General features: G+C 41.2%; 3 protein-coding genes across 4 annotated transcripts in view; 1 reads left to right on the top strand and 2 right to left on the bottom strand.

Moving 5' to 3' along the window:
• ITGA10 (integrin subunit alpha 10) overlaps positions 1–24,040 on the bottom strand; it is an 80,828-nt gene that overhangs the window by 49,659 nt on the left and 7,129 nt on the right. The gene's annotated exons all lie outside the window — the stretch shown is intronic.
• Positions 3,314–5,056, bottom strand: LOC126071382 (ATP synthase subunit epsilon, mitochondrial-like). The gene is given in 2 exon segments (XM_049875568.1): positions 3,314–3,707; positions 5,041–5,056. Coding segments are annotated over 2 exon segments (267 nt in total). The 3' UTR covers positions 3,314–3,456.
• Positions 20,910–22,505, top strand: RBM8A (RNA binding motif protein 8A). 2 transcript variants are annotated; one of them, XM_049879877.1, is made up of 6 exons: positions 20,910–21,024; positions 21,293–21,352; positions 21,484–21,558; positions 21,765–21,901; positions 22,060–22,196; positions 22,304–22,505. In XM_049879877.1, the coding sequence occupies exons 1-6, from the start codon at positions 20,958–20,960 to the stop codon at positions 22,347–22,349; spliced, it is 522 nt and encodes a 173-aa protein (XP_049735834.1). In that variant the 5' UTR covers positions 20,910–20,957; the 3' UTR covers positions 22,350–22,505. The 2 variants fall into 2 exon arrangements, with proteins under 2 accessions (XP_049735834.1, XP_049735833.1); XM_049879876.1 differs by having other exon boundaries at positions 20,911–21,024; positions 21,481–21,558.

Genomic DNA, 24,040 nt, shown 5'->3' with positions numbered 1-24,040 from the left:
GATCATAATTCGTAACTGAACATTCATAGCCAAACATAATCAGGTAAACACACACACACAAAATTAGAGATTTAACCACTTGGTTTGACTTTTATTTTTATTATTTATAATAATATATATATTATTTATTATCGATATAATGAAAACATGGGTATTTTTTTTATGGGATGGATAGAAAAATTATATCAACAAATAAAAGTCAAACCAAGTGGTTAAATCTCTAATCTCTTGTGTGTGTGTTTACCTGATTAGGTTTGGCTACTACTTTTTCAGTTCTTCCATTCATCTGTATTAGAAATTTTCGGGTATGTACCTGAAGGCACAATGGTCCAAGAATGAGGTAATTTAGGCCTTTAAGGTACAAAGATAGGCAAAAACCAAACCTGTCAGTAGCACTCATACAGGATAAAACAGTTTAAAGTTTATATAAGAAGTATTATATACACCTCTTATATAAACTTTATGTTATATAAAGAGAGCTTATGTTAATGGGGGGAGGAATAATTTGGAAAAGGAGAGTGAGAATGGTTGAACAACTTGAAGAATGTAATTAATGTCACCAAATTATACATGTAGAAATTGTTGAATTGATGTAAGTTTTGCTGTTGCAGTGCAGTGAATTACTTAATATGGTCCTCCTAGCCATGCATGGTCTTGTGATTCCTTCAAAATGATTGGGTGGGAATTTGTAAATAAGGTGCTTGTGGCCCATCAAGGGGATTGGACGGCATTGCTAATAATGCAAATAAGGTGCATGGAACCCTATGGGAGTGGGACCATGCAAATAAGGTGTATGAAACCTAATGAAGGTATTGGTCAGTTTTGCCATCCCACTAGGCTTAAAAAGAGCCAATGCCAGAAGTGAAAGGGGGTACTTCACTACCACCAAGAAAGAAGAGCCAGGAATGGAACATGTCTTTTGGACCTAGGGTCCCAATGCTGAAAACCTCCTAGACCCAGAAGACAGAGAGCTGTAACATCGGAGATGGCGCAAGACAGGGAGAAGCAGCAGCAGAGAAATAGCAGCAACAGAACCAGGAGACAGGCGAGAGATGGTATGGTAGGCTTCCTGGCCCACGGAGCAAGGCAGCTACAGTGGCCAAGCTGATCCACAAGCAAGAGAGCTGAGCACCTTTGGGCAGGAGACTTCCTGGTGGAGTAGGGTGCCCCTGGGCACTTATTGGTGAAGGTGAAGAGCTTTGTAACACTTGCTCAGCAAGGAAGAGGCCAGGCCAAGGGCTGAGTGAGAAGGCCTGTCCTGAGGGGGCCGAGAAGAGTCTGTCCTCAGGGGGCCAAAAGGTGCTCTGTCTGGCCAAGAGGAGCTGAGACAGCTGTCTTGCACTGAAGAAAGAAGACTTTGCCTACATGCTCCCTGATTCTGATCCCAAGTTGTAGCCTGTTGATCCTGATCCTGAGTTGTAACATGTTACTTCCATAACAAACCCCGTAACTGTGAGTATGGCCTGTGAGTTCTGTGTGGCCATTTCAACAAATTATCGAACCCAGCAGAGAAGCTGAGAGTGGTATGGGAGGGTAGGCTGGTGTCAGAACTGGTAAAAAGCTTGGAGAGAGGAGGTATGTCTGACCTCCATTTCATAGAAATCAGCCTTGGGCTGATGTTGATGGTGATTCTCCCCCATCGTGAAGTTAGACAAGGAGGACAGATGTCATCATCATGCCATTTTTACAGCTGTGTATATTTTCAACAACAATAAAATAAAACTAAAAAAGAGGTATCACTGCAAAGTGGCAAAGACTAATTCTAACTGAAGATTGATTTTCTTTGTTTCATTGGTTGTGTTTTTTTGTTTGCTTGAGTTCTGGGTTTTTGCTTTATGTGTGAGGAGTCCTTTTAGAGGCTGCCAATTGTCTTGGTCTTAGATGAGCTAAAATTAGGGAAAAGTACTTTAAGAAGATGCATGATAAATGATTTTAGGAATAGTAAATAGTTCATTAATGCTGAAAAACTGGAAAGACTTGAATGCTAAGAGCTAGTCTCCTTTTCTTAGGTTCATATTCTTACCTCTTGGGGCCAGAAGAGGAAACATTTACATTAAATACAACAGAAAGATTTTAAAGGTCTAATTCCATCTGCATCTTGAATTTTATGGCTTATCAATTTAAAGGATGGAAAACATTTCCTACTCCTTTTTTCTCAGAAAACAAACTATTCTAGGATACCAAATTTTTGAAACTCCCCAAATGGAGATAGAAGGACCCTAATAGGATGTGAGGCTTTGTCTGACATACACTTCACATAAAACTGGAAACAGCAGCTGACTAATCAGTTGTTCACATGCAAATTGTCCCCCCTAGGACTGACAGCAATCACAACCAGTGTTCTTACAGTTATGTGAAGCAAAAGACCATGGATGTTTCTCCTCAAGCATTTGTATCACAGTAAAAATAAATACCAGTCAAATATTGCAAATTACAAAACATAATGTAAAACAGTTGCCTTTACCTTTGGAAGTCTAACTTTGTTTTGATTAATGATGAACTTATCTTAAACTTAATGGGAAAGACAGATGCAAATATTGAGGCTTTTCTTCACGACTACCAAGAGCTGAAGGAATCCTGGTGGTGCAGTGGTTAAGAGTTCAGATGCTAGGCAGTTCGAACCCACCAGCCCTTCCAAGGGAGAAAGATGTGGCAGTCTGCTTCCATAAAAAGATTACAGCCTTGGAAACCCTATGGGGGCAGTTCTACTCTGTCCTATAGGGTCACTATGAGTCGGAATTGACTCAACAGCACACAACAACAACAGCAACAGGAAAGTAATGAAACTGATAAAGAACCTTGAAAAATAATTAGAGCAGTGAGCACATACCTATGCATCTCTCTTTACATAAATGCAATTCTGGATGCTGGAAACCACAAACCAAACAAACCCAATCCATTGCCATGGAGTCAATTCTGACTCATACAGACCCTATAGGACAGAGTAGAGCTGCCACCATAGGGTTTCCAAAGAGCGGCTGCTGGATTCAAACCTCAGACCCTTTGGTTAGCAGCCAAACATTTAACCACCACACCACCAGGGCTCTGGATGCTGGAACACCAACCAAACTAAACCCAGTGCCATTGAGTCGATTCCGACTCATAGCGACCCTATAGGACAGAGTAGAACTGTCCGATAGAGTTTCCAAGGAGTGCCTGGCGGATTCGAACTGCCGACCCTTTGGTTAGAAGCCATAGCACTTAACCACTACGCCACCAGGTTTCCGGATGCTGGAAAGGGATCTACAAATCTAGTATTCAAGAATGAATCCTCTTTTTTTAAAAAAAATAATACTTCGATTTATTGGCATTGTCAATCTATCAACAAGACAGGCATTTTTCCCCCCTATGGAGTAAAAAAAAAAAAAAAAAAAAAAACTTTTTTTCAGGGAGTGAGATCATTTTTAATCTGCCATAACATGTGCCTACACACCTTCACCTTGGAAATGCAGCATTTTAAGCTTTAGTCAGGGTAGATGATTCCTTTTTCATTTTCACAATTTTTATGCTGTGCCCACAAGTATTCTCTGCATTTGCCTTGAACTCAGTCTTCAGTGCATCCTTTACTGCTTTTGCACAGATCTGGGGATAGCACATGTAGCTGAGCCCAGCCTGTCATCAATATGCCACCCTGATGTCATGAGCGGGCAGCCATGTTGGTCCAAATAGCGAGGACACTGTGACACCGTCAATGTCAGAGCAGCCAGCTGTCCAGTGGCAGAAGGTCTGAAATGAATCCTCTTGTCAGGGAAACTTTTTGAGTTCCCTGTAGTGTGAGTGGAAACCCTGGTGGCGTAGTGGTTAAGAGCTATGGCTGCTAATCAAGAGGTTGGCAGTTCGAATCCATCAGGCACTTCTTGGAAACCCTATGGGCAGTTCTACTCTGTCCAATAGGGTCACTATGATACTGTCATTATGAGTCGGAATTGACTCGACAACAAATGGGTTTTGTTTTTATAGTGTGAGTGGAGCAGTGGTTAAGAGCTTGGCTGCTAACCAAAATGCTGACAGTCTGAATCGACTCGATGGCAATGGGGTTTTATTTATTTATTTATTTTAATAGTTTGAGTAAGTTGGACCAATAAGCAACATCATGATTAATGGAGAAATGACGAAGTTGTTAAGGATTTCATTTTACTTGGATCCACAGTCAACGCACATGGAACATCTGTCAAGAAATCCAAGATGCATTGCATTGGGCAAATCTGCTGCAAAAGACCTCTTTAAAGTGTTTAAAAGCAAAGATGTCACCTTGAGTACTAAGGTGCGCCTGACCCAAGCCATGGTATTTTCAATCACCTCACATGCATATGAAAGCTGGACAATGAATAAGGAAGATGGAAGAAGAATTGATGCATTTGAATTATGCTGTTAGTGAAGAATATTGAATATACCGTGGACTGCCAGAAGAACAAACAAATCTATCTTAGAAAAAGTACAGCCACAATACTCCTTGGAAGCAAGGATGGTGAGACTTTGTCTCATGTACTTTGGACATGTTATCAGGAGGGACCAGTCCCTGGAGAAGGACATCATGCTTGGTAAAGTAGAGGGTCAGTGAAAAAGAGGAATACCCTCAGTGAGATGGACTGACACAGCAGCTGCAACAATGGGCTCAAATATAGCAATGATTGTGAGGATGGCACAGGACCAGGCAGTGTTTCATTCTGTTGTGCACAGGGTCACTATGAGTCAGAACCAACTCCAGGGCACCTAACAACAACATGGTGTGAGTTATTGGATAACATTTGTATCTTCCTAATATTCAAGTTCCTTAACTTCATAGTGCCAGCCTAGAAAGGAGCAAATAGTTTAAAAGCAGATAGCATTTGTGGGATTTTTCTGTGCCAAGCACTGTTAGGCACTTTACAAGGTATTCTCACAACCCCATGTGGTAGGTGCTATTAGCATACCTATTGACAGATGGGGAACTTGAGGGAAGAGAATAACCAGATAGGTTCTTCTCACACTGCTGCAAAGTAGAAGAGCTAAGATTTAAACATAAGGAGTTTGACTCTCTTTACTACCCTATACTCTCACCATATGTCAAAGACATTCTGGCCTCTGGAAGCTGATGAGTTATTTAATTATAAGATTATTCATGTATTTAATCTAGTACTGTCCTCAGCATAACAAGGGCTTTATCAGTGATCTGCCATGATACTTTAAGGAAAGCCTAGGATGGCTACGTCAAGGTACTTTTAAGGAGATCTTAGTGAGATCTATTCTCTTCCACCTTCCCTCCTTACCTTTTGCATCCACTAAGATTAGATGACGGAAGGGTGCTTAATGCCGTGCATCGCCTCTTAGTGTTGACCTATATTCTTTATGTATTTCCACTGCCTCACGTGTCTGTCAGTTTGTCATACTATGGGGGCTTGAGTATTGCTGTGTTGTTGGAAGCTATGCCACTGGTGTTCAAACACCAGCAGGGTCACCTGTGGCAGACAAGTTTCAGCTGAGCTTCCAGACTAAGGACAGACTAGGAAGAACGACCCAGTGGTCTACCTCTGAAAAGAATTAGCCAGTGAAAACCCTATGAGTAGCAGCGGAATATTGTTTAATATAGTGCCACAAGATGAGACCCTCAGGTTGGAAGGCACTCAAAATACGACTGGGGAAGAGCTGCCGCCTCAAGGTAGAGTTGACTTTAATGAGGTGGATGGAGTCAAGTTTTCGGGGCCTTCATTTGCTAATGTGAGATGACTCTAAATGAGAAGAAACAGCTGCAAACATCCATTAATAATCAGAATGTGGAATGTACAAAGTATGAATCTAGGAAAATTGGGAATGGTCAAAAATGAAATGGAACACATAAACATCAATATCCTAGGCATTAGTGAGCTGAAATGGACTGGTATTGGCCATTCTGAATTGGACGATCACATGGTCTACCATCCCGGGAATGACAACTTGAAGAGGAATGGCGTTCATCATCAAAAAGAACACTTCAAGGTCTATCCTGAAGTTCAATGCTGTCAGTGGTAGGATAATATCCAACCACCTACAAGGAAGACTGGTTAATACGACTATTATTCAAATTTACACACCAACCACTAAGGTCAAAGATGAAGAAATTGAAGATTTTTACCAACTTCTGCAGCCTGAAATTGATCAAACGTGATCAGGATGTGCTGATAATTACTGGTGATTGGAATGCAAAAGTTGGAAACAAAGAAGAATTGGTAGTTGGAGAATATGGCCTTGGTGACAGAAACAATGCCAGAGATTGCATGATAGAATTTTGCAGGGCCAATGACTTCTTCATTGCAAATACCTTTTTCAACATCATAAATGGCAACTACACACATGGACCTCACCAGGTGGAATACACAGGAATTAAATCAACTACATCTGTGGAAAGAGACAATGGAAAACCTCAATATCATCAGTCAGAACAAGGCCAGGTGCTGACTGTGGAAGAGACCATCAATTGCTCATATACAAGTTCAAGCTGAAACTGAAGATAATTAGAACAAGTCCATGAGAACCAAAGTATGACCTTGAGTATATCCCACCTGAATTTAAAGACCATCTCAAGAATAGATTTGATGTGTTGAACACTAATGACTGAAGACCAGATGAGTTGTGGAATGACGTCAAGGACATCATACATGAAGAAAGCAAAGGGTCATTAAGAAGACAGGAAAAAAAGAAAAGACCAAAATGGATGTCAAAAGAGACTATCAAACTTGCTCTTAAACGTTGAGTAGCTAAAGCAAATGGAAGAAATGATAAAGTAAAAGAGCTGAACAGAAGATTTCAAAGGGTGGTTCAAGAAGACAAAGCAAAGTATTATAACGACATGTGCAAAGACCTGGAGATAGAAAACGAAAAGGGAAGAACATGCTTGGCATTTCTCAGGCTGAATGGACTGAAGAAAAAATTTAAACTCGACTTGCAATGCTGAAAGATTCTACAGGAAAATATTAAATGAGGCAGGAAGCATCAAAAGAAGATGGAAGGAATACACAGAGTCACTCTACCAAAAAGAATTGGTCAACATTCAACCATTTCAGGAGGTAGCATATGATTAGTATGGTACTGAAGGAAAAAGTTCAAGCAGCACCGAAGGCATTGGCGAAAAACAAGACTCCAGGAATTGACAGAATACCAGTTAGATGTTTCAACAAACGGATGCAGCACTGGAAGTGCTCACTTGTCTATGCTAAGAAATTTGGAAGACAGCTCCCTGGCCAACCGATAGTAAGAGATCCATATTTATGCCTATTACCGAGAAAGGTTATCTAACCGAATGTGGAAATTATCCAACAATATCATTAATACTGGAAACCCTGGTGGCATGGTGGATAAGACCTATGGCTGCTAACCAAAAGGCCGGCAGTTTGAATCCACCAGGCGCTCCTTGGAAACCATATGGGGCAGTTCTACTCTGTCCTATAGGGTCGCTATGAGTTGGAATCAGTGGGTTTGGTTTGGTTTTTATCATTAATATCACAGACAAGTAAAATTTTGCTGAAGATTATTCAAAAGCAGCTGCAGTAGTACATCGACAGAGAACTGCCAGAAATTCAAGCCGGATTCAGAAGTGGATGTGGAACGAGGGATATCATTGCTGATGTCAGATAGATCCTGGCTGAAAGCAGAGAATACCAGAAAGATGCTTACCTGTGTTTTATTGACTATACAAAGGCATTTAACTGTGTGGATCATAACAAATTATGGATAACATTGTGAAGAATGGGAATTCCAGAAGACTAAATTGTGCTCATGAGAACCTGTACATAGATCAAGAGGCAGTCGTTCGGACAGAACAAGGGGATACTGTGTGAATTAAAGTCAGGGAAGGTGTGTGTCAGGGTTGTATCCTTTCAGTCTACCTATTCAATCTGTATGCCGAGCAAATAATCCGAGAAGCTGGACTATATGAAGGAAAATGGGGCATCGGGATTGGAGGAAGACTTGTTAACAACCTGCATTACGCAGATGACACAACCTTGCTTGCTGAAAGTGAAGAGGACTTGAAGCAATTATGGATGAAGATCAAAGACCACAGCCTTCAGTATGGGTTACACCTCAACATAAAACAAAAATCCTCACAACTGGACCAATAAACAACATCATGATAAATGGAGAAAAGATTGAAGTTGTGAAGGATTTCATTTTACTTGGATCCACAGTCAACACCCATGGAAGCAGCAGTCAAGATATCAAAAGACGCATTGCATTGGGCAAATCTGCTGCAAAAGACCTCTTTAAAGTGTTGAAAAGCAAAGAAGTCACCTTGAAGAGTACAGTCCGCCTGACCCAAGCCATGGTGTTTTCAATCACCTCATATGCATGTGAAAGCTGGATGACGAATAGGGAAGACCAAAGAGAAATTGAAGCCTTTGAATTGTGGTGCTGACGAAGAATATTGAATACTGCCAAAAGAATGAACAAATTTGTCTTGGAAGAAGTACAACCTGAGTGCTCCTTAGAAGCAAGGATGGGGAGAATGCATCTCACATACTTTGGACATATTATCAGGAGGGACCAGTCCCTGGGGAAGGACATCATGCTTGGTAAATAGAGGGTCATCTAAAAACTGGAAGACCCTCAATGAGATGGATTGACACAGTGGCTGCAACAGTGAGCTCAAGCATAACAAGGATTGTGAAGATGGTGCAGGATCCAGCAGTGTTTCATTCTGTTGTACACGGGGTCACTATGAGTTGGAATCAACTGGACAGCACCTAACAACAACAATATTTTGACTGCAGGGTGCTTGTGAGGAACTTCCTAGTGCTATCTGCCAATTAAGACTCTGACATTACAGTCCTTTTTCAGACTGTGGAACTTAGAGCTAAGATCTTTACAGTAGTGAACTGCTACAATGCAACTCCCAAGAGGGGCCATGTCACCTCCCAGAGGGTATTTTGCAAACTCATGGGAGCAATTTTAGTTATCACAATTATTGGGGGAGGTCACTACTGGCCATTATTCAACAAAGGCCCAGAATGCATTGATAGCCTGACATAATGAATACAGCCCAAAACAATTTACGTGTAGGTTAAAAAAAATTGCTTAGAATTTGAACTTGGAACTTCACTATCATACTGACTGTTAATGTTGTTGTTAGTTGCTGCTGAGTCAATTCCTACTCATGGCAACCCTAGGTGTGCAGAGTAGAACTGCTCCACAGGGTTTTCAAAGCTGTGACCTCTGAGAAGCAGATTACAAGGCCTGTCTTCCGAGGCACCTGTAGGTGGGTTCAAACCACCAACCTTTCAGCTAGGAGTCAAGCACTTAACCATTTGCACCACCCAGGGACTATTATACTGGTTAAGGAATACTAAATTTTCCAAGAATGCAACCTCTCAAGGGGAGATTAACTACTGGAAAAGTTCTGAAAACAAAGTACATTCACTTCAAAAAATTATTAAAGACAATGCCACTGTTGCCACTTGAGTGCACTTGTATTGCACTCAATGTAGATGTCATATTATGGAGTTTCTACATATAGGTACAAGCATTTGATTACTTCATTACATATTCTGGTGTAGTTGTGTCTGAGAATTTACATAATAAAGTGCATGTTCAATTTAATCTTATTTTACTTATCAAAAATTATCACGCTCCTAAAAACCTGTTGGAGAGAAAACTCTTGGATGGCAGGAATCAGAATAACATCATCTGAAGGGCAAAAACAATAAGGCATTCCTAGCTCTTCCCAAAACCCCAACCAGCTTCTCCAAATGTCACTAAAACACCCATAAACATCTATATAACAATACACCAAGGATTTTTATGAGAACAAAGTTAAAACACCAATAAACTAGCTCACCCACTAATGATTTTGTTTTAAGCATATGTTTTTACAGTATCAGCAGTACAGTACTTGATAAGAATTAAGATCTTTCAACACTAGCAGAAAAGAACTCTAAGACCCACAAGGGGATAATCACTCAGGAAAAGTGGGGTAGATGATGGCCATAAAGCACAATACCTTTAAATGTGAGCACAAGGTATGACCCTATTGGTGGAATAACTAAAATGGCTCTTTTTTGAGTAAGAATGTTTACAAGTTAACAAAGAAAATACTCGAAACCTGACTCTATGACTTACTAGTCCTTGGCTTTGGCAAGGTTACTTCACCTCTTCAATTCTTTCATCAGTAGAAGGGGATACTACCCCTCTGAGGGTGTCTGAAGGCCAAATGAAAATGTATAAAATAGCTCTGGGAGAAAGTAATCTCTGCAGGGACTAATTTGACTTTCATAATGGTGATCTACAAGTAGTCAGGTAAGATTATAATAAGGCATCGCCCACTAAGAGCACTTTGATCCTAGACCTTTCTAATACTTACCACCATACAATAATCCTCTTTAACCAGTCCAGACTTGCTTATGGTTGATTACAGCTGGGGTTGTCCAGAGACAGACAGATGGGAACTAGTAGGACAAGGTGATCCCATGCCTTTGGAAGAAGGGGTCCTCTTTCATACAGCTATGTTTTCTACATAAGGAAAGGAAAGCCAGATGTTTTGGTGAGCTTCAAATTTTTTGCTGTGAAAGCTCATTCTGGTGTTAATGTTTGGGGAGCTCCAAAATGACTCTTTCTCTCACATATATACTAAAAAACCCCTTTTTATTAATAGCTTTTTAGTGGTAGAAATAAGATTGTACTTCTGGGAGAAGGGAGCCTGCCTCCTGCCGTTTCCAAACATCTGAGGATCTTGGGTTCTGTTCTTGGCCCTTTCTGCAATAGCTCTACCTACTCCCACTGGTAACCTCACCCACTACCGTGGCTTCAGCTCCACTATATACGCTGTTCCCAAATCTATTTCTTTTGCCCTAACCTGTTTTGAGCTCTATATTTCCATCTATTGGACATTGTTGTTGTTAGTTGCTGAGTCGATTCTGACTCATACGACCCCATGTGTGTAGAACAGAACTGCTCCATAGGGTTTTCAAGGCTGTGTGTGACCTTTCCAGAAGCAGATTGCCAGGCCTGATTTCTGAGCTGCATCTGGGTGACCATTTGCACATGCAGAAAATCACGAATACCACTGTATTGTACACATGAAAAAATGTGGAATTGGCAATTGTATGCATGAAAAATGTGGAATTGGCAAATGTTTTATATTTTTTTTAATAACAAAAATGCATTTTGGGAAGTTAGTAAAGAAAATCAGGAATACTTAAATATTTGAAGTTGAGAAATTTCTTGCCTACAGGATAAATTCCAAAATCCTTAGCATGGGATACATTTTGACCCTAAACTGTATTTCTGGCTTTATTTCCCAGCACACAACATCAGGCATACAGAATTTCTTGCCATTCTGATATTCATCCATTCAACAAATATTTACCAAATGTCTACTATGAGCCAGGCACTTAGCTAAACTTTGGAGATATAGTTGTAAATATGAGTCCCTGCTATAAGGCTTACATTCTAATGGGAAAAACAGACATTAAACAAGTTAGAAAGTAAACAAGGTAATTAAAGACGCTGATTTAAGTTCTGTGAAAGAAATAAACAAGTTGAAGCATAGGAAAGTAGAAAAGACCCTGAAATGGGGAAAAGTGTGCAAGCCATAGTAGAGGGAAAGTGTAGCAAGAGCTTAACAGATGAGGGGAAGAATGGTAGTGGCGGAAGAGGCTGAAGACATACGCAAAGCAGGGTGTGTGACTTTGAATTTTATTCTAAGTGCAACAAAAAGTCTAAGGTTTAGTACCTTCAACAAGTGCTGCTGGCAAAATTGGATTTCCACACTCAGAAAAATGAAGGGGGACACATACCTCATACCATACACAAAAATGAATTCAAAATGGATCAAGGACATAAATGTTAAAACTGAAACTATAAAGTTCTTGGAAGAAAACATAGGGATAAAACTACGAGACCTAGTTTTTTTTAATGATAGACTATCAAATACAGTAACAAATGTACAAAGAACAGAAGATAAAATAGATAATTGGGGCCTCATAAAAATCAAATACTTGTGTTTATCAAAAGACTTTATCAAAAGAGTAAAAAGACAACCTACAGACTAGGAAAAAATATTCGGGTACCACATATCCAGTAAGGGTCTAACATACAAAATATGTATAAAACGTCTACAACTTAACAACAAAAGACAAATAACCCCATCAAAAATTGGACAAAGAACATGAACAGACACTTCTCCAAAGAGGATATTCAAGTGGCCAACAAACACATGAAAAGATGTTCACTGTCATTAGCCATTAACCCCTTGCCATTGAGTAGATTCCGATTTATAGCAACCCTATGGGACAAAGTAGAACTGCCCTGTAGGGTTTCCAAGGAGCAGCTGGTGGATGTGAACTGCTGACGTTTGGGTTAGCAGCCAAGCTCTTAACCACTGCACCACTAGGCTCCCATTAGCCATTACAGAGATGCAAGTAAAAACTACAATGAGAGGACAATGGGTTGGAGAGGGATGCTGGTGAGGAGTGAGCTGCTTGGATCAGGTGGACACTTGAGATTATGTTGGCATCTCCTGCCTGGAGAGGAAATGAGAGGGTGAAGGGGGTTAGAAGCTGGTGAAATGGACACGAAAAGAGAGAGTGGAGGGAGAGAGCAGGCTGTCTCATTAGGGGGAGAGCAATTGGGAGTGTGTAGCAAGGTGTATATGGGTTTTTGTGTGAGATACTGACTTGATTTGTAAACCTTCATTTAAAGCACAATAAAAATTATTAAAAAAAAAAACTACAATAAGATATCATCTCACCCCTACTAGAATGGCAATGATAAAAAAAAAAAAACAGAAAATGTAAGGAAGAAGTAAAAACATCTGTTTGCAGATGACATGATCTCATACACAGAAAACCCTAAAGAATCCACAAAAAAGACTACTGAAACTAATAGAAGAGTTCAGCAGAATATCCAGATACAAGATAAACATACAAAAATCAGCTGCATTCCTCTACACCAACAAAGAGAACATTGAAGAGGAAATTGCAAAATCAATACCATGTACGATAGCCCCCAAGAAGATAAAATACTTAGTCATAAATCTAACCAGAGACAGAAAAGACCTATACAAAGAAAACTATAAAAAACTGCTGCAAGAAACCAAAAGAGACCTACATAACTGGAAAAACATACCTTGCTCACGGATAGGAAGACTCAACATTGTGAAAATCTCTTTTCTACCCAAAGTGATCTATAGATACAATACAACCCTGATGCAAATTCCAATGACGTTTTTTAATGAGATGGAGAAACAAATCACCAACTTCATACGGAAGGGGTAGAGGCCCCAGATAAATAAAGCTTTACTGAAAAAGAAGAACAAAGTGGAGGCCTCACACCACCTGATTTTAGAGCCTATTATACAACCACAGTAGTCAAAACAGCCTGGTACTGGTACAACAACAGACACAGAGACCAATGGAACAGAATTGAGAATCCAGACATAAATCCATCAACATATGAGCAACTGATATTTGACAAAGGCCCAAAGTCTGCTAAATGGGGAAAAAAAGTCTCTTTAACAAATGGTGCTGGAGTAATGGGATATCCATCTGCAAAAAAGTGAAACAAGACCCATACCTCACACCATGCACAAAAAAGCTAACTCAAAATGGATCAAAGACCTAAATATAAAATCTAAAACGATAAAGATCATGGAAGAGAAACAATAGGGACAATGCTAGGAGCTCTAATACATGGCATAAACAGTACACAGAACATTACTAACAATGCACAAACACCAGAAGAGAAACTAGATAACTGAGAGCTCCTAAAAATCAAACACTTACGCTCATCCAAAGACTTCACCAAAAGAGTAAAAAGACTACCTACAGACTGGGAAAAAGTTTTGGCTACGACAAATCTGATCAGCATCTGATGTCTAAAATCTACATGATACTGTAAAAACTCAACAAAAAAACAAATGACCAAATTAAAACAATAGGCAAAGGATATGAACACTTCATCAAAGAAGACATTCAAGTAGCTAACAGATACATGAGGAAATGCTCATGATTATTAACCATTAGATAAATGCAAATCAAAACTATAATGAGATACTTCTCACCCCAACAAGGCTGGCATTAATCCAAAAAACACAATAGAATAAATGTTGGAGAAGTTGTGGAGAGACTGGAACACTTATACACTGCTGGTGGGAATGTAAAATGGTACAACCACTTTGGAAAACAATTTGGTGATTCCTTAAAAAGCTGGAAATAGAACTCCCATATGATCCAGCAATCTCACTCCTTGGAATATATCCTAGAGAAATAAGAGCCTTCACATGGATAGATATATGCACACCCATGTTCACTGCAGCACTGTTTACAATAGCAAAAAAATGGAAACAACCAAGGTGCCCATCAATGGATGAATGGATAAACAAATTTATGGTATATTCACACAATGGAATACCACACAACAATAAAGAACAACGAGGAATCCGTGAAACAGCTAATAACATGGAGGAATCTGGAAGGCATTATGCTGAGTGAAATTAGTCACAAAAGGACAAATATTGTATGAAACCACTATTATGAGAACTCAAGAAGTTTAAACACAGAAGAAAATATTCTTTGATGGTTACAAGGGTGGGGAGGGAGGAAGAGGGGTATTTACTAATTAGATAGTAGACAAGAACTATTTTAGGTGATGGGAAAGACAACACACAATACAGGGGAGGTCAGCACAACTGGACTAAACCAAAATCAAAGAAGCTTCCTGAATAAACCAAATGCTTTGAAGGCCAGAGTAGCAGGGGTGGGGCTTTGGGGACCATGTTTTCAGGGGACATCTATGTCAACTGGCATAACAAAATGTATTAAGAAATCGTTCTGCATTCCACTTTGGTGAGTGGTGTCTGGGGTCTTAAACACTAGCAAGCGGCCATCTAAGATGCATCAATTATTCTCAACCCACCTGGAGTAAAGGCGAATGAAGAACACCAAGGACACAAGGAAAATATGAGCCCAAGAGACAGAAAGGGTCACTTAAACCAGTGACTACATCCGCCTGAGACCAGAAGAACTAGATGGTACCCAGCTACCACCAATGACTGCCCTGACGGGGAACAAAACAGAGAATCCCAGATAGAGCGGGAGAACAGTAAGATGTACATCTCAAATTCTTGTAAAAATATCAGACTTAATGGTCTGACTGAGACTGAAGGGACCCCAGAGGTCATGGCCCCTGGACCCTCTCTTAGCCCAAGACTGGAACCATTCCCGAAGCCAATTCTTCAGACAGGGATCGGACTGGACTATAAGACAGAAAATGATACTGATGAGGAGTGAGCTTCTTGGCTCAAGTAGACACATGAGACTATGTGGGCAGCTCCTGTCTGGAGGCAAGATGAGAAGGCAGAGGGAGACAGGAGCTGGTTGAATGGACACAGGGAAAACAGGGTAGAGAGGAGGAGTGTGCTATTATATTAGGGGGACAGCAGACAGGGTTACATAGCAAGGTGTGTATAAGTTTTTGTATGAGAGACTGACTTGATTTGTAAACGTTCAGTTAAAGCACTAAAAAAAAAAAAAAAAAGCCAAACCCATTGCTGTCAAGTCGACTCTGACTCATAGTGACCCTATAGGACAGAGTAGAACTGCACCATAGAGTTTCCAAGGATCACGTGGTGGATTCAAACTGCCGACGTTGTGGTTAGCAGCTGTAGCACTTAACCACTACGCCACCAGGGTTTTCACTTAGAGCACAATTTAAAAAAAAAAAAAAACAGAAAATATCAAATGTTGGTGAAGATGTAGGGATATTGGAACCCTTATCCACTGCTGGTGGGAATGTGAAATGGTAAAATCATTGTGGAAAACAGTATGGCGATTCCTCAAAAAATCAGAAATACAGCTACAATATAATCCAGCAATCCCACACCTAGGAATATAACCTAGGGAAATAAAAGCTAAAAGTAGGGACATGAACAAACATATGTATGCCAATGTTCATTGCAGCACTGTTCGAATAGCAAAAAGATGGAAACAACCCAAGTATGTCCTTTGGACTCAGGTCCCTGCTCTGAGAAGCTCCTAGACCAGGGGAAGATTAATGACAAGGACCTTCCCCCAGAGCCAAAAGATAGAGAAAGCCTCCTCCTAGAGCTGGTGCCCTGAATTCAGACTTCTAGTCTCCTATACTGTGAAAAAAAAATAAATTTCTCTTTGTTAAAGCCATCTACTTGTGGTATTTCTGTTATAAAAAAAAAAAAAGCAGCACTAAATAATTAAGACAGAGTAAAACTGCCCCATAGGGTTTCCAAGGCTATAAATCTTTACGGAAGCTGACTGCCACATCTTTCTCCCTTGAAATGGCTGGTAGGTTTGAACCACTGACTTTTCAGTTAGCAGCTGAGTGCATAACTACTGTGCCACCATGGTACCTCCTTATTGAGACTAGGAGACACTAATCCACTCTCCATAGTAGGGAGAGTGATCCTTTAAAAATCTGTTGGTCACACGCCTACTAAAACCAACCCCCCCTTTTTTTTTTTGTAAAAATATTCACAACAAAACATATATTCAACAATTTTTACATGTATAGTTCATAATGATTACGTACTTCACGTTATGCCACCATTTTCGTTATCTTTGCCCTAAAATTAAACACTTATGATCGTCAAAAGACTTCACCAAAAGAGCAAAAGAGAACCTACAGACTGGGAAAAAAAATTGTGGCTATGATATATCTGACAAGGGTCTAATCGCTAAAATCTACAAGACACTGCAACACCTCAACAACAAAAACACAAATAATCCATTAAAACGTGGACAAAGGATATGAACAGACACTTCACCAAAGAAGATATTCAGGTGTCTAGCAGATACATGAAGAAATGCTCATGATCATTAGCCATTAAAAAAAAAATGCAAATCAAAACTACAGTGAGATACCACCTCACCTGGACAGTGCTGGCACTAATCAAAAAAAACCAAAATAATAAATGTTGGAGAGGTTGCAGGGAGACTGGAACTCTTATGCACCACTGGTAGGAATGTAAAATGGCACAACCAGTATGGAAAACGATATGGCACCGCCTTAAGAAGCTAGAAATAGAAATATCATATGATCCAGCAATCCAACTCCTAAGAATACATTGTAAAGAAATAAGAGCCACAGCACGAATAGACATATGCACGCCCGTATTAATTACAGCACTATTCACAATAGCAAAAAGATGGAAATAACCTAAGCACCCATCAACAGATGAATGGATAAACAAATTATGGTACATACACACAATGGAATAGTACACAACGATAAAGGATAATGATGAATCCGTAAACATCTCACAACATGGATGAACCTGGAGGGCCTTATGCTGAGTGAAATAAGTCAATTACAAAAGGACAAATATTGTATGAGATCACTATTATAAGAGGTTTACACACAGAAAAAAAAATCTTTGATGGTTACAAGGGAGGAGAGGGGTGTGGAAGGGAAATCACTAGTAGACTAGTGTTAACTTTGTTAAGGGAAAGACAACATACGCTATAGGGGAAGTCAGCACAACTTGACCAAGGCAAAGTCATAGACGTTTCCTAGACACATCCAAACACCTTGAGGGACCAAGCTGCTGGGGCTGAGGGCTGGGAACTATAGTAATGGGGACAACTAGGTCAACTGGCATAACATAATTCATAAAGAAAATGTTCTACATCTTACTTTGGTGAGTAGCATCTGGGGTCTTAAAAGCTTGCGAGTGACAACCTAAGATACATCTATTGGTCCCATCCCATCAGAAGCAAAGGAGAATGAAGAAAACCAAAGACACAAGAAAAATATTAGCCCAAAGGGCTAAAGGACCACATGGACCACAGCCTCCACCAACCTGAGCCCAGAAGAACTAGATGGTGTCTGGCTACCACCACTGATCACTCTGACAGGGATCACAATAGAGAGACCCAGAGAGAACAGGAGAAAAATGTAGAACAAAATTCAAATTCACAAAAAAAGACCAGAGTTACTGGTCTGAAAGAGACAAGAAGAACCCCTGAGACGCTGGTCTCTGGACACACTGCTGACTGAGAACGGAGCCATTCCCGAAGACTAGTCTTCAGACAAAGGTTAGACAGGCCTAGAAAACAAACAATGACACATGGGAGAAACATGCTTCTTAGTTCAATTAAATATAGGAGAATGAATGGGCAACTCTGCTCAAAAGTAAGAAGACAGGAAGAGAGAGGAAAACTGGACAAATGGACACAAGGATCCCAGGGTAGAAAAGCGGAGAGTGCTGTCACATTCAGGGGTTGCAACCGATGTCACAAAATGTGTATAAATTTTTGTTTGAGAAACTAACTTGAGCTGTAAACTTTCACCTAAAGCACAATTAAAAAAAAAATGTAGGGTTGCACAGCCAATTTATGTAATTGCTACCAATAGGTTCAACACCCATAAAAAGTTGAATTGGCAAAAGTTGTGTGTTACATCTATTTACAAAAAAAAGAGAGTAGCTGTCGAGGCTGCTTATGTACAACCAGACACCTCATGGGATTTGGTTCCTTGGTTTGGAGGTTTAGGGTCATGGTTTCATGGACAACCTCGTAAGTTGGCCTAAGATTGTGTTTAGTGCTTCTGTTCTACCTCCCAGTTCATGGTGTAGTGCCTGGGGTTTAAAAAGCTTGCAAGGGGGCATCCAAGGCACAGCGATTGGTCTCTATTCACCTGGAGCAACAAAGGAAGAAGGAAAGTCGGAAATAGGAGGAGAAAATGGAATGCATGGCTAATTGCCTCCATGAACAACTGCCTCCTTTGCCATAAAACCAGAAGAACTGAATGGTGCATGGCTACCGTTACTGAACATTTTGATCAAAGATTCTAGAGAAGAATCCTGGTCAAAAGGAGGAAAATTCTGAACAGAATTTCAAATCCTCATGGACTCCAGACCTTCTGGAGCCTTGGAAGCTGGATGAACTTCTGAAACTATTGCCTTGAGATAATCTTTAAACTGAAAACCAAAAATATCCCTGAAGTCTTCTTAAAACCAAACAGTAGTTTAGCTTAACTAGTAAAGAATGTTTGCCTTGAGCATTATGCTTTTTTAAGATCTACCTATATGGGATCAAATTGACAACAGCAACTGGAAAGATAACAAACTTAGGGGGCAGTGAATTTATGTTAATGGGAGAGGAACAACTCATAAAAAGGTGAGAAAGGTTACACAACTCTAAGAATGTAATGTGTCACTGAATTGTACTTGGAGAAACTGTTGAACTGGTGTGTTATACTGTATATATCCTCAAAAACAATGAAAAAAATCAATTAAAAAAATTAGTAAGTGAACCCACAGTCCATTAGGGTCGGGGGACAGCCCCAGCAAGGAAAGACCCTCACTGTGCGTCCTGGCAGATAATCCGAAGAACTGACATGTAGCCCTTTAGATTCATGCATTCAGGGAAACTTACATGGGCAAGCAGATGCTCTCCAGTGGTGGCCGGCTGGAGTATTTTCCACAACCACCTAGCAAGAGACCCAAGCTTATGTACCATTCCAGCTAGGACCAAGGCTCATTGTTTTCTCCCACATCCTTGGGCAGTCAGTGTTCCCAGGGACTTCACATCCAGGCCCAGGTGTTTTCCTTCTTGTTGCTAAGGCATTCCTCGGCCTTGGCCGCTGGCCCAGTCATTGCCACTCCTGGCCTTGTACCTTAGCCTGAGTCCATCCCGAATTCATCCCCAGCACGCTTTGGCGAAGAGCAAAGCTGTTTCCATTAGGGAGGGGATGCATATAGCTGAATAGCATTACCCTACAACTGGTATTGAAGGCTACATTGCATTCCACAATTTGGGGAAATATGGGTTTTTCCTCAACTCCTAGGTTTTCACAGGTGAAATGACTGCACCATGCACAAAGAAAGCAAAAGCCTATTTCATTTCAGGCCATGAATTTCTTTTAAATTTTATTGCAGTAATATATATATCAAAAATTTTATCATTTTTAACCATTTTTAAATGTAGAATTCAGTGACATTAATTACATTCGTCATGTTGTGCTAACATCACCACTATCCATTTCCATAAGTTTTTCATCACTGTAAATGCAAACTCAGTACCCCTTCAGCAATAACATCCATTTCCTCCTCCTCCAGCCCCTGGTAATCTCAAATAACATTCTTAGTATGCATCCTAGATATTTCATGTAAGTGTGATCATACAACTTGCCCATCTGTGTCTGACTTACTTCACTCCACAAGTTTTCAAAGGTTCGTCCATGTGGTAGCATGTATCAGGATTAAATTTCTCCTCATGGCTGAATAGTATCCCATTGTATGCATATGCCACATTTTGATTATCCATTCATCTGCTGGACACTTCGGTTGTGTTCACTCTTTGGCAATTGTAAATAAACTGCAGTGAACATTGGCGTTCTGTTTGAGTCCAACCATGGCTTTTTCCCCCTTAAGTCTCAAGAGGTGGTAGGGAGTAGTTTATCTTTTAAAAAATGTTAATACCTTTCTGATAATTGTATTTCAACAGCAACCCGACCTTTTAATTTCTTAAAACAGATGTATTCCGTTCTGCAATACGTTCCAAAGCAACTTTTTGAAACAACATTGCTCACTGAACTTTTTTTTAATGGTTCTATCAGATAGCTATCAGATACCTCGTAACAAGGTACAAGACCTCGAAGTATTCTTCCATCCTCATTTCCTAGACAGGATGGAAAGCAATCTTTTAATAAAGAAACGAGGTCAGACTTCACTGTCTGCAGCTGTCCTCCGTGGCCGTAGTGAAGGTGGAGTCCCTGACTCCGCCTACTCCCCCATAGTTTGGCCGTCACAACGCGGCTGAAGCTGCCTCACGACCTGCCCAAGCTGGCTACCGGATCACTTCCGTCATCTTCCCGGCTAAGACCCGCCTCCGTTTGCGTATTTTCACTGCGCCGGATAAGGAATTTAGAGTTGGCTTCTGATTGGCCAACTTGACTGGCGACCTTTCCCCTCCGCGACAGTTTCCCGAGGTGCCTAGAGCCTGGGCGGCACAGACGAGAGCTACAACGAAAGCAGGATGGCGGACGTGCTGGATCTTCATGAGGCCGGGGGCGAGGACTTCGCCATGGATGAGGATGGGGACGGTGAAGACAGCGGAGACGGCTGCGGGGAGCGGGGGAGGAGAGAGGGAAGGGTGTATTACTAAAGCATAGTCTCCTTTCTCCCCGGCAGGGAGAGTGGGAGCTGGGGTCAGAGGCTCCACCCCCTATGGGAGGACTGGGGGTGGGACCGGGAAGGGACTGGGACTGCAGACGGTGGGATCCACACTTTAAATATTGTTTTGGTAAAAGGCCAGTTTTTACAAATGGGTTTTGCCTTTGTTACTCATTCCCTTTTTTTGCTTGGTTCCAGAGAGCATCCACAAATTGAAAGAAAAAGCAAAGAAACGGAAAGGCCGCGGTTTTGGCTCTGGTGAGTATTCGTTGAGAAAATGGGGTGGAGTGGTCCAGGAGGGCGGGAGCTACGAGTTTTGGAGACCCCCATGGGGAACGGTGGGATAAGAGGGGAATTCCTGGTGATCTGATGTGCGTTTCTTATAGAAGAGGGGTCCCGAGCTCGGATGCGTGAAGATTATGACAGCGTGGAGCAGGATGGCGATGAACCCGGACCACAACGCTGTGAGTGAAGTGGAACCTGTGGGGTTCTGTGTCCTTAAGCAGTTAGGACCTATAAAATAAAACCGTGTAGGAACGGGGTCAGAGATAGCCTGAGAAAATACTGAAGTCTGCAGCCTCTTAGCTGCCATAGCTCAGCTTAAAGTTTTTTTTGTTTTTATGTCATGTCCTCAAAACCATCTACGTTCATCTCCCTCCCCCATCAACAGCTGTTGAAGGCTGGATTCTCTTTGTCACTGGAGTTCACGAGGAAGCCACTGAAGAAGATATCCATGACAAATTCGCAGAATATGGAGAAATAAAAAATATCCACTTGAACCTGGACAGGCGTACAGGATACCTGAAGGTATCCAAAATCAAATCTCATTGCCTTCCTTCCCACAGACCATTTTTTAAAACTTAGTTTTTTCTGTCGAAGTATGAGTTTAGATTTGAGGAAAAGGATGTCCAGTAAGTCTTGGTGATGTAGAAGGGTTTTGATATTTGTGTTTTCACATCCTCTAGGGGTATACTCTAGTTGAGTACGAAACATACAAGGAGGCCCAGGCTGCCATGGAGGGACTCAATGGCCAGGATTTGATGGGACAGCCCATCAGTGTAGACTGGTGTTTTGTTCGGGGTCCACCCAAGAGCAAGAGGAGGTAAGGTGGAGAAAGGAGTGACTATCTTGGTAAGGGAATGTGAGCAGAAAGAATAAGGGCTTTATCAGACGTCACTCTGATGGACCCCCTTCTCTCCTCTTCCCTAGAGGTGGCCGAAGACGCAGCAGGAGTCCAGACCGGAGGCGGCGCTGACAGGTCCTCTGTTGTCCTCCTGTTCTCTGTCAAGATTCCATTTGACTGTGCAGCCTGGAGAAATTGGGATGGAACTTACTGTGTTTATATTTAATTTCTTAGCCTTTGTCTGCCTTATGTTTGAGTTGTGAATAAATGTCTTACTTTTATTTTCTATATTTAAAATTGTTTCTCTGCACCAACATTGAAAGCTACAAATTAGTTTTTACAGGAAGGCAGTATCAGTCACTTGTGCAGGTACTCCTTGCAGGGACTGAGTTCCATGTGAGTTTCTACATTGGTCATTGTTAGATTGGAGACACTAATTTTTTTTTTTCCTCCGGACAGCTAAAAGATCAGGCATAGCAGCGAGACGTGCTTATAGTATTAAACACTATTTTTTCTGTTCCTATATATTCTGTTCAGAGCAAATGGATATTGTAGGAATGTCTCTTTAGTTTTTCCTGCCACATTTATTTGTGCTTTCATCTGTCTCAGGAGCATTCTGCCAGACCCTCCCTCCTTGAGGACTCTGTGCCTTCTTCAGCAGCCAAGTATGAAGGCCCCATAGAGTAGAAGATCCAGAGGAGTATTGAGGAGGCCAAAGAGGAAAAGGATGTGGCTGAGGCTGGGGGGAACTTCAGGTAGCATGGTGGGGGAGAACCAGTACCACTGACCCAGCAGGTAATAAGGCATCCAGCAGAGGAAGGTCAGCAAAACAAGGAAGGCAAGTTGTGGGGCCTCCAGGTGGACACGAGGGTGACTAAGAAGCCGTGGAGTGCAAATCCACTGGCATCTTCTGAACTGAATATAGGATGAATTGATGGAGGAGCAGAGACAGTGAGATGGATCTCTCTCTTTCCACCATTGGAAATAAATGCCGCAAACCCCACTCCCCTTCCCAACCTAGGACTCTCTTACCCTCTCCACATATGGATTATGACTGACATGGTTGGAGAAAGGGTTTTCATCGAGGTGCTGTATTGTATATGAAGCCCTTAACGTTTATCTCCAGACTTTACAGTGTCAAAGAGTAAAGTAAAATACAGATCACCCTCCTCCTGAATCCTTGCCCAGCTAATTTGACTTCAGAGGACTAGAGACTGCTTAGATCAAATGCATTCAGTGAAATGATCAGCATCAGATGGTGGAGATGAGGTGAGGTCTCACTTTGGATTAGTCACTGATTGCCAGGTGTCAGGGAGAGAGCTAGGTAATCAGGCTAGAGGCAACAGCTTTGGGTGTGAGGATTAGGGCCTGGGATTAGAATCTCATCATGGTCCCCTTTCCTTGTCTGGAACTTCAACATACTGATGACTATGTGGCTATAGCAGATGGCCATGGCAGTCAATGGGTGTTGAAAGCAGCAGGTGAAGAGGTTATAGGCGGTCACTTGCCATCAAGCCTTTAAACTACCTTTGGTGACACACTGGGGGAAAGGGAATAGGCCAACTTGGCAGATGGTATTGAGTAAGAACAGTTAGAGTGGAGTCCTCAGATAAATAGAAATGATTCCCCACTGCCACCCTCTTAAACAGTTGTTATTGGCCCCCAACTTACGGTGACCCCATGCACAACAGAAGGAAATATTGCCTAGTCTTGAGCCATCCCTGTGCATCAGTGTGATTCAGACCTTTGTGATCAATAGGGTTTTTACTGGCTGATTTTCAGTAGATCAGCAGGCTTTCTTCCTAGTCTTAGTCTGGAAGCTC

Source organism: Elephas maximus, chromosome 3 (genome assembly GCF_024166365.1).
Source record: "Elephas maximus indicus isolate mEleMax1 chromosome 3, mEleMax1 primary haplotype, whole genome shotgun sequence".
Lineage (NCBI taxonomy): Eukaryota > Metazoa > Chordata > Mammalia > Proboscidea > Elephantidae > Elephas > Elephas maximus.
This window is presented reverse-complemented; position numbering and strand designations above follow the sequence as displayed.